The sequence below is a fragment of the Mauremys mutica genome, chromosome 12 (assembly GCF_020497125.1).
Source record: "Mauremys mutica isolate MM-2020 ecotype Southern chromosome 12, ASM2049712v1, whole genome shotgun sequence".
Taxonomy (NCBI): domain Eukaryota; kingdom Metazoa; phylum Chordata; order Testudines; family Geoemydidae; genus Mauremys; species Mauremys mutica.
This window is the reverse complement of record NC_059083.1, coordinates 74427364-74439062: the sequence shown is the minus strand read 5'-3', so window position 1 is coordinate 74439062 and position 11699 is coordinate 74427364. Positions and strand designations below refer to the sequence as shown.

Genomic DNA, 11699 nt, shown 5'->3' with positions numbered 1-11699 from the left:
TATACATTTAACTTTGTTTTAGACTACAGACCAAAGAGGACTTTATCTAGATTTCTAGTGACTACCTTTCCCATGAAAGATTTTATACCCCAAACCATGCATCTGTCCAGGAAGAACACTAACCATTTTATCTTTTCTTTTCTTCAAGAAGCTTTCAAAAATCAAATCAGCTTCAACAGCCATTGTAATAAAATTCCCTGGGCCAGGAGCTTTTCAGTATTCTGATGTTGAGTGGAGCAGGTGAACTTCCTCATTTATCTTCTCTCCCCACCTCTTCTCTTCTCTGGCGAGGTCAGAGTGTAGCAGACAGCTATTATGCTTTTAATCGGTTTTACAAGCTTCCCACTTCCTCCCCCACTCTGTTTTGCACATGCCAGTAAACATGATTTCTCTGCTGCAGCTCATCTCTGTTAGCAAATTCCAGACTGGTTAAAGTTTGCCTGCCTTCCGCTATTTCAAGTGAGGAGTTCCCTGTACAAAACTAAAAGCCTGAATATTTCTCTGCTTTTCTACCAATAACTCTCTCTTCACTGGGCTCAGCATATTAATGCATCCCTCTAAGACCAGCCAATAGTAGGTCCTGCAAAAACCAGCCAGCTATAAACTGGAAGCTTTTAATGTAACTTTTGGTCAACAATAGATGGTTATTGCAATTACTCTCCTTAGAGTACATAATCTTGAGAAAAACCTCTTCATTTTCCCATTGGATCAAAATGCATTAGAATATGGTTAGTGATGGAGAAAGTTTGAATTGGCAATATAGTCTCTTGTTTCAGTGGAGCTTAATACCCAACCCTGTCTTCCTCTGGTGAAAATCAGGAGTAACTGGAAGTGACTGTAAGCCAGAAGAATCAATGTATCCAAGACATTTACATCTTGACAGCTTAAAGGGCTGCTACAGTATTCTCTGTGATGAAGAGTAGATTTTTATAATCAACAATACCTTTAATTAAAAAATAAAGATATCAAGACAAAGCACAGTACACAGTTATTTATTGAAATACTTGAAAAGGCTGGCAATGGAAAAAATAGGTTTGTCATGAGGATTTTCTATTCATTAGATTACTTGATCCATTAAAAAAGGTGCTGTCTAAAGGTAATTCTAACCAGGTATATAACCCACTGTGAACCATGCAACTAATACACACTAAAGTAGAGTAAGCACTGTGTACTATGTTAGTTCTACCCCATACACAGCTTTTACAAGAATGATTTATAGTGAGGAATTAAACAGCAACACTTTTTGAATTATAAACATTTATAATATACAAATTGTTTTCCATCGGATTTGAAAGGGCTATAAAACATAGTGGAAAGTGAAGCAACACAGAATTACACAAAGCATATGAAGTCTGTCTGGCAGTTTTTAAAGTTTACTTTTTTCTTTTAAAAGAGGAATCTCAGACAGTTAAACATGTCACAGGTCATGTAACATACAAAATCATTAGGCCACATCTGCCACAGTGACTTTTTCCTTAAAATATAGCTCAGTGGGTAAACTGGCTGGCTCTTCAGTTAAAAAAGAAAAAGAAAGCCAGCCACATATTCTGCCTTGTATAGCTGGTAGTCCCAAAAAAGAACTTCAGATCCATATGAAATAAATAAGTCATCCTTGAGCAAGTATGATCCTTGAGTTGAACCTATTCTATTGAAAATGAATTCCAATTATACACTCTCACTATGCTGAAACATCCAAGAACAGTATTTCTAATAACTTTTTGGGAAGCAATGTCTTACTGCCTTAATATATACAGTTTATTTACAACATTCCCTTTTGGCCTCACAAATTAGGCCATTTTAGTTGGCTGATACAATGCAATTTTTTCCACACATTATGCAATACTGTAGTTATAGCTTTCATTTAAAAGAATCTTATGCACGAATTACAAATATTAATAAAGTAACTCTGCATATATAAACATTTCTAGCAGAATTTAAAGCATTCAGAATATACATAATTTATTTTTATTTGGTAGGGGCCAGGTACTGCTTTTCAGATCATCGCTGCTTTAATAATGCTCTGTACATGGCAAAACCCAAAACTGCAAAGACTGTAGCACCAAAACTCGCTCGAAGCCAAAATGTGGAACTTTTGAGGTCTGCTTGTGTCACATGCCTGCAGTTTAAAAAGATAAAGAATTTAATTAATTTCATGACAGGAATGTCAGGCAATTTGTTATGTCAAATAAAAATCTGCTTTTGGAAATTTATTATTGACACTTGTCACGCTTAAGCAGCACACCACTAGGGTTACAAAGGTTTAATCAATGCAAGCATTTATACTTCTCTGAAAGGCTTAGGACCTGATGCTGCAGCCTTTGATCACATTAGTAAGTCCCATTGAAATCAAAGATACTATGCAAGTGAAGAGGGCTGCAGGATCAAGCCATTAGTCAGCTGTGAATGGGGGGAGGGCGGAACTGACTTATTTGACAGCAGCAAAAACTACTCCGTAAGGGAAAGCAGCTACAAATAATTAATTGCCCATCCAGAGTGAGCAAATATCCCAGCACAGAGAAATACTAGTAAGATAATATTTTTCAAATATTTCTGCTTTTCAGAATTAAACCTTCCAAGCAATGTTGTCCTGCCAGTTATTTAAAGTGCTGTCTTGCAAGCAGTTAACTGACAAGTGACAAGTAATACTTCTTCAAAAGCTAGAACCACAACAATGACAATTTGCAAATCCCTCCCCAATACATAATCACAAAAAGAGGAACAGTTAACTGTTCATCACAATACTAAATTAAAAACTGTTAAGCGAACGACATGCTAGTGGAACAGGCAGTGACAGTGACATGGACAGAAAAAGAAACAACGCAACAATAGGATGAAAGTGGTTAGATGACATAAAAAGCCACATTATTCATGACAAGATAGATACAGCCAATGACCCACATCTCCCAGATACCACGAATAAAGTTTGTGAGCATGCTCAGTTAAACACTGCTAGCCATCTCCAAGAGTCTCAAGTATGACAGCTTACCATAAAGTAGTAGATAAAGCGTTAAAAGTTATTACGACTATCTTAATTTAAAGCACACCAAGTTCCAAACTAATTGTTATGGAGGTGATTTCGAGAACCTACATAATATAGCTGAGTTTATATAGCTTGTATAGTTTTATAATGGGTTACTGGTTGGAAGCTTTAAAAGCAGTTACAGCACAAGGAGTATACAGTTATTCTGTGCATATACCATGTGCAAAACAGAATTAGCTGACTATACAATGCGAATTACAGAACTATCATGCTGCTTTATAAAACATGGATTGTGTAACTGTTGTTACCACAACATACAAACCAGTGTAAAATATTGTTTAGCAAACATTTATAGTAACAACAGGTCCTGTATATAAACACTTATTGTACATATAAATTTGCGTACTAGGGTATCACATGCTGCAGAACAGATACAGGTTCTACTGTTTATTTCTACTGAAGTGAAATGCAGCATATGAACAACCACTCACATCTGCTCTCCAAATTCCTATTCTTATTCAAAAGTTCCCTGCGAGATTATGATCTTGAAACAGACCAAACTCATGGTTTCTTGCAAGCATTAGTTCCCACAACGAATTTCTACAAAATATCTCAGAACTAGATGTCAAGTAGTTTGGTTGTTCTTTTAAAGGGGAAAAATGGCAAGATCACCCCAGTTAGGATACTGTTACCTGTCTTCAAGTATATGTGGATCAAGAGATGACTCCATGAAGATGGAATCTTCCACAGAGCTGACGGCGTGCACCTGATGAATAATACTGCTCTCCTCGTCTGCTAACAGCATGGCACCCAACTCATCTATATGGAGTCTTAACCTTTTTTACACATATGCACAGTTTGCAGTTCATAGCATGGTTCAAACAGGAAGTGACTCAATGTATGCCACACTTACATCTCACACAAGTTATATTCAGCTGCTAATTTGTTTTCATCTAATCCTTTGCTCTTGTGCAGTTGTTAAAAACTTAACATATAAAAATAGGAATTTGTTCAATGGCTAGCTAGGTAACTAAATTAAATACAAAAAAAGAGCATGCTTAAAGACCTACGAGGCTGTAGCATTAACCAACAAGAGAAAGGAAGCTGCTATAGAAGCTGAAAATCCATGCTGCTTGACTTTTATTTTACCCCAGGATAGTGCAGAACACCTTACACTGTACACTACAAGCATGTCTTCACTACAAACACTGAAAAAAGGTATGTTCTTAACCCAGGTTAGCTAACTCAAGCTAAAATAGTAGCAAAGACACAGGAACTCATCTTTTAACTCAGGTTTGTAGCTTGAGTTAAACCTATAAGGGATCCTGGGGTTGAATTCGAGTTGCTAACCTGTGTTACTAGCCAAGCTGCTGAGTCTTCACTGCTATTTTAACCCAAATTAGCTAACCTAAGTTAAGAACACCTTTCTGTAATGAAAACATACCCTAACTGCAGTACTTCAGCAAATCAGGCTGTGTTAATACAGGAGTATTAGCTCTAATTCTGATGAATTTCCTTTACTACTGTTGGGTCAAGTCTGTACTTTAAGAAAATGTAACTTTAAAATGTTTTTGTGGAGTGAATATGTACACTAAAAACCTCAGTTTCAAAACTCCTTAAAATACAGAACAGTGTGTGTGTATACACACAAACTTTGAAGGATGTATATTTTTGATATAATTAACAGCTCAAAATTTTTTGAAATTATCTGACAAAATATTTACATATATATTTTAAATGCATCAGTTTAAAAGTGTGAATCTACACTTGTTTAATTTAGATGCATCTCAAACTTGTCTACTGAAGCGCCATCTATCGTTCAAGTCTGTATTTACTACTATTTCCAATTTATAGTTTGGCCTTTTACAACACTTCTGCACATGTGAACATTTAACAAGCATTACATAAGAAAGTTATTGAGCACGGTTAAAAGTTATCAAGTACCTTTAAAAGCAACTAATGTAGTCTCATGATCATGCCAAAATCCTATTCCCATGTCAAAGCATCAGAGAATTTAATGACTCACTCATAACGTAGCATTTTTTTCTCCATTTAATGTAAGGCTAAGGGTAAAGCAGCTTTTCCTTTAACTAAATTAACCTGACCAAACTCTGATAAGGCCCAAGCCCTTGCCCACTGAAACCAATAGGAGTCCTTCTATTGATTTCAAAGGGAACGCGATCATCCCCTGTACTTTTTGGCAGAAATTCTTCCAAGGGAGCTTAAGGGAGTTAGGAGTCCTGAACCAACCAAAATTCAGTGGGACTTGGGTATCCAATTCTTTTGGGCTCCTCTGAAAGTCCCAGCCTTTACTTATGAATGTTTCATAACCATCAGAGTACACAGCCAATGGAATCTTTCCGCACCTCAGTGCCATACTCACATCTCTTATGAAAATAACCCCAAATAATAAAAAGGGGAAGTTTCATTTCTGATATAACCCCTTCGACTTTACTGTGGTTATACCACATGACATTTTGTCCCAAAATCTACAGCTTCCATATTAGTATCAAAGAAAGCTTTCACATTTTAGGAGTTTCTTCTGTTCTCAAATACATATGCAAGCCAAATATATTAAAATAACATTTCAAAATTTTAAAATGATGTGAGAGGTTAGGAATGTATAATGTATAAATGGTATCTCAGAAGCTATTATACTAGTGTCAGTTAGCCACTAATAGATACTTCCACTAACTCCAAATGCGGGAAGAATTTGGTCCCTATATTAAACAAGAAGAGAAAGATTATCCTAAATTAGAACTAGAAACTGATGCAGAGTTTTATGAGATCTTGCCTGCTAGTAATAGGATTCAGCTAGTCAACTTCCTGTAGTTTATTAAGCTTCCAAAATAAGATTTTTATGTTAAGACACATTTGCTCCACATTATATTTAGAAACAGAACCCAGGTTTAAAAATAATTTGGAAAGAAAAAGCACAGAACTTTTTTTCTCTTAAACATTGAGGCAAGTAGTTGTTTTATCACCTGCTATTTTAGTGACATATGTTGCAGTCTAGAACAGTGTTTCTTTTAACAGACTAACAACTCACAAGAAGTTAGCATCACAAGTAAGCAAGATATTAACTGAGCATGCCTATTAATTTCACATGGGAACCAGTTGAGCTGTGGGCCAACATAGACAACCTTTTTCATCAACATTAGTAGCAGAAAAATCCCAAGTTTGGGAAGATAATCTTAATTATAAAAAAAATCTTCAAAAATTATCCACATGCTAACTGGCAAAGAATATAAAAAGAGTAGCAGATGGGGTCAACACCACCTTGTCATGATGGAAATGGACCAGCCATATGGATACTCACACCAAATGATAAATAAGAAGTTAACAAACAGCAAGCAACAGCAGTTTACTTTGACACACAATATGTTTTAGCCACAAGTTGTTAAGCAACTGAATTTAAAATAAAAAAAACACTAAGTATACATGCAAGTTGCTGCAGCTTTCATTTAAATATTACATTTAGGCACAATTTTCTCTGTTGTAAACACATTCTGGATATTAGAATTTTTCCCCATCAGCCGTCTAAAATATGAAAAGCAACAAGTGCATTTTAGTGCACACACAATGCCTGAGGCAATGCAAAAAGCCAGTTCAAGATACTCCATTTGTAAAACAGTGCACTAGCATAGCTTTGCAAAATTCTGCTTGGCTATAGCCCATAATGAGTGGTAGGAAATGGTCAATAAAAGAGCATTAATTTTCATCAACATCATCATGGTAAAAGTGAATACATTTTTTTCTTTGTCTGTATAATTTAACAGATTTTTATGGTGATTTTGGAAGGCTGTAAGAACATATTGCCTAAAAAAGTAAGTGCACTATACTATAAAGTCTAAACACTTATACTGGATTCAGAGAACTACTCTTTTCTCTATTACAGTTAGTAAATGGTGCTTTTTCCAGATTGGGTTTCACAGAAGGAGGGTTTTACAGGCAACTGAAACTGTATGAACAAATCCTAAAACTATTGAAATAATGTTTTTATGTGCAAGATTTAAAAAAAAAAAAAAAGTTAAATAAAGCTCCACTCTTATTTCCACTATTTCAATTTCAGAATCTAAGAATTAAACTTAACTGAAAAAATCTCCCTGATGGAAGGAACCATCATAATTCTCATGCATAAGAATCACTACAAACATCTTGTTTTTAACCATAAACTCAATTGCCAGAGTAAAATGCAGCTATTGTATAAGAGAAACAAGATGAATGAATGATTTAAAACCAACAGAGCAGAAAGAAAAACAAATCTCATTGAACATTCCAAATGGATGCAGTATAGTTTAAAAAAACAAACAAAAAAAACCACCCCAAGTTGATGGTTAAAAAAGGGTTAGAATTACACAGAGAAAGGTTTTTAAAAAGAGGTAAAATAATGTAGTAAAAGGAGAGTGAATGCCAGCCAGACAAATGAAAATGAACACCTAAAGGAAAGAACAAATTAAAAATATAAAAATACAACAACATACGAACAAGTGCTTTCTCTCACACATGCAATTTGCAGTGTTTAGAATGCAGTGCCGTCTTCCTAGTGGAATCTATGAACAAGGATCCTGGGTAGTTCAAACCAACAATCCTGCTCCTCCATAACAGATACAGCAAATCGATAAACTTCCACATTTCTCTCAATTTGTTTTTCTGCTAAGCTAGGAAATCCCCAAAGAATCCGTGAAGAGGGTCAGACCCAAGAGACGTTGAACGCAGGTGGATGCAGGATTTTTCATTTGCATAAAATCACTGCTATTGCGTTAATTGCTGGGTTTGGACATTAAAAATGATTACAAAATAGTATGTTTGTCGGCATGATTATATATAAACACTAACTAGCAACACCAGCTAACAATAGCAATTAGAGGTTAAATCTAAATACATTTCAGATTACAGATTAATCATGCATTCCTCTGCTATCTAGAGGGTTAATATTTTGGGGGTGGAAGGGAGATCCTCACACTAGCTTCTCCACTCAGACAAGCCTCTTTGCTTACTAGTTAAGTAATGTTTTGCCTGACTTTCTGACTTAGGGGTAAGCAGCTGTAGAAGCAAGCAGAGAAAACCATACAAGGCATAACAACTGCATTTTATAAACTTCTTAATTCAAATGCATTTTCTGTTGAGGCTGTTCTGTTTTATAGAATTAAACAGACATCAAATAATGTTCCCTCATTATACATCTTTCTTTAAATACCTTGTTTCCCCTATGAAAATGTTCTTTAAATCCACCTATTCTGTTAAACCAGAAAAACACCTCCAGTGGCTCTCCTTGTTAGTCTATAATTAAAGGCTAATCTCTGCTTTCATTTTATGAAACAATATTTATGAGAATGAACAAAGATCTTAGCTCTGTTTTTCTTTAAAATACATTTATTAACATACACACTACTCAGTTCACTCTGCTGAAGTATGGGGAGACTGTGCCAAACTATGTATCCCATGATCCTTAGAGCTCAGTACGGAAATGCTATGGGAGGAAAAGGAAGAGCTAGAAAGGAGGGGAGCTGGTTAGATGAATGTATTGGTGGGCTGGACTCCTACAGTAAAGGCAATTTGCTTTAAGTAAATGATCCATACAACAGATCATAGCAAGCAAACATTTTTTCCAACATGGTTAGGGCAGAAGCTCTTCCATGAATTATCCTCCTCCTAAATTACGAACCTGTCACAGAGGTGGCATATTCTGGTACTTGTGGTTCCCTACTGTACAGTGTCAAGGGCTGGGGGTGACTGCACTGCAAGACTGGCCCACAGAGGATAGCACATCAGCCAAAGCCTCTACTATTATCTTGGATCAATCTAGTTAGGGATCTGATGGAGGATTCTCAAATAGGAAAGCAGCAAGGGGAAGAAGCAGCATGTAGCTAAGGAACAGGGACAACTATCCATGACCATTTTGAAAGGGGAATTGGGTACGGATTATGTGACTCCCCCACCCCTTTAAGGCGGTCACAGCCTTCCTACTGAGGAGTATGAAGAGTTGCTGTTTTCTGGGATTTTCAAGTGTGTTAAATTGGCTGTGTGGTTGGGATAGAATAAATGAGCGGGGACAAGTTTCAAGGGGATTTGTTTGAGGGACAATTTATGTAGAAAAGATGCAACATGAATGAACAGTGTCAAATGTTTCATTGTCATTTCTAAATCGACAATCTTAATCTTCTGAGCTAAAATGTTTCTCTTCTATAAATTCACATTGGACTGTTATCAGTTGTGCGCTGAACTCTAAAGGGTACATTTCACTAGAACTCTCTCCATACTCTCTACACACAAATCGGAAATACCATCAGAGCCCTTGTATACGTACAGCCTGCATATGCCTACTCTGTTTTATGACTATAATGATCTGAAACTAACAAAAGGTATCACACAAAACATGCAACACAACAAGACTTTCAGGATATAAAAGAATGCATTCTAATCCTGACCTTCCAAGATGCATATCACAACCATCTGTCACTCCAAGAAAAATATGGAACATGAAGCCACTGCACTACAGAATTATTGTTCGGTTTGAACTCCCATTCATTTGCTGGGCCAAGATGACAGAATTTCAGCTGTTAGTAATTTGTGTGTGTCAAAGACAAGGGTTTAACAAACACAGCCTGCAGTACAAATAAGACAAGATGCAGCACTGTTTTCTATTATGAAAAATGTTATCGAAAACATTTTAATGTTCATTTATCAATTATTTTTTCCAAAATATTTGAGTGTTTGGGTGGTTCAAAGTTTTCTACAGTGGCTAATTTTCTTAAAGTGTATAAGCAGGTTGTGTTTTGTTCAAGAGGAGCTGGCTGTTAAAGCTGCAGATTTCTTCACATCATATCCACTAATCTGTACAGACTGAAGATCAGTAAAATGTGTTTTGTATTAACTCCCACAGAGTTAAGTGGTATGAATTGTATTATAAACATAATTACACTGAATAGTACTGTTCTACATAAGCCTTACTTTTGCCTGCAACAATACCTTACATAAAATGAATTTCTAAAATTCATGTCTAAGAGATATACAGATCTAATTCACACTACACAGATGTTTTATATATTATTCAGTACTAAACAGATTTTAAAACGTTAATAGTTTTTCATTCTTGACTATCTACCTAAAAAGATAGGTCTAATTCTTCAATACCACCTAATTGGCTGAGTTGAGCATCAAGTTGGCAATGCTTCAATACATTACTACTAGATTAAGCCCTCAGTGGTCAACTATACTTTTACGTTAAAGAGGTCATAAAACTTGACTAAATTTCCTGCAAATATTAAGAGAAGCCTCTGTCTGGTGGATATGGAGTGAAAATCTGCATCATATAAGGTTATCAATTTTTTGTTTTTCTTTTTTTTAAGTATTTTAAAAAGCACGCCTGGTACCTAGTAAATAAAGTTAAGGACCTGTTAAGAACTGCAGTGAAGAGTTTGTTCTTTACAGATTGCAGCAAGTCTGAGTTGAGGAAGTTCTGACAGATGCAAAATGTACACCTGTTGCAGGCGCACATACAGCGTAATCGGGCATGGCTGCGAAAACACACAGAAGGACACGTGTTGAGATCTTGCTCATTAAATCAGGCACACATTAGGGCTGTGCCAAAACCAAGAGATTTAGGAATAAATTTGTTACATTTGAAAACAGAAAAGAAAGGTCAGCCGGGGAGGCAAGGGTAGACTAAAGCTGTGCAGAATTCCAGGGCTAGATGTTTTAAGTCTACATGACACACTGGCAAACGCCTCCTCCTACACAGATAAAAACTGGAAAACACAAACATTAATAAAAATGTTTGTTATATCTGTCTTCAGGTACAAAGTATCATAAAGGTTTAATGGAATGTGTCTGCACAGCAGTAGATAACACCCTCTTCTCAATCAAAGGAAAGGAAAATTGAAGTCACATTTTCTATCACTCAGTAACAGAACACATTTTACTTTATAAAGTGACACAAATAACCAATTTTTCCATACACTGCCCCCCCTTCCTCCCAACTAACATACACATGCTTGAAAACCAGGGAGGAATAAGGGATATTTATAAGACAAACAAATACTCAATGCCACATACAGTTTTAAATGTCCTAATATTCCAGCACTACCAAATAAACCAAAGTAGAAAACAAAACAGAAACCTTACTGATCTAATTCAAGAGAACCTATTATTAAAATCTAGATTTCTGGGTGAAGATGACATTACTTCTCTTTCATTTTAAAGCCAATGCCAGCTGTCATACTAGAATCCATCTGTTATTTAATAATATATATCTAGTGCACCACCATACATAAAGCTCCACCTACCAAATAAAGAGGGATGTAAAGTATGCTTAGCAACAGAGTGACATGCTTAGTGAGAAGCAATGTAATCTTAAATACATTAAATCTGAAGTCTGACAAATATATATATATTTGGGCACCATATAAAATATGTAATATCTAATAGATTTGTGAAACAAAGACACAAACATTATTAATTACATGTCCTACATAGGCATTATTAACCAATGAAACCTCAGTATGTTTCTAGGGAATTATTGTACACTAAGTAAGATTATGAACCCTAATGGTCTCTGGATCTGAATTACAATAATCATCAGGTAAGTCAATTTTATTTTTTTATGACTATGACTTGAAAATATTACCAAGCAGTACTGGGTCATTCATCTCAGTGGTTACTGTCATTGCTTTAAACAACCAATAGGGAACACTGAATGTGTAATTTGGTGAATATT

General features: G+C 35.7%; 1 protein-coding gene across 6 annotated transcripts in view; it reads right to left on the bottom strand.

Annotated features, from left to right (window-relative positions):
- Positions 1–976: 976 nt before the first annotated feature.
- Positions 977–11699, bottom strand: part of RHOT1 (ras homolog family member T1) — a 46822-nt gene continuing 36099 nt past the window's right edge. For 3 of the 6 annotated variants that reach the window (XM_044983026.1, XM_044983029.1, XM_044983028.1), the window contains exons 19-20: positions 10357–10500; positions 977–2116 (exon numbers count right to left, since the gene is read on the bottom strand). In XM_044983026.1, coding sequence (XP_044838961.1) covers positions 1999–2116; positions 10357–10500 — 262 coding nt within the window. In that variant the 3' untranslated portion in view covers positions 977–1998. Of the gene's footprint in view, positions 2117–3672; positions 3817–10356; positions 10501–11699 lie in introns of all 6 variants that reach the window. The other 3 variants (XM_044983031.1, XM_044983027.1, XM_044983030.1) reach the window with 3 other exon arrangements.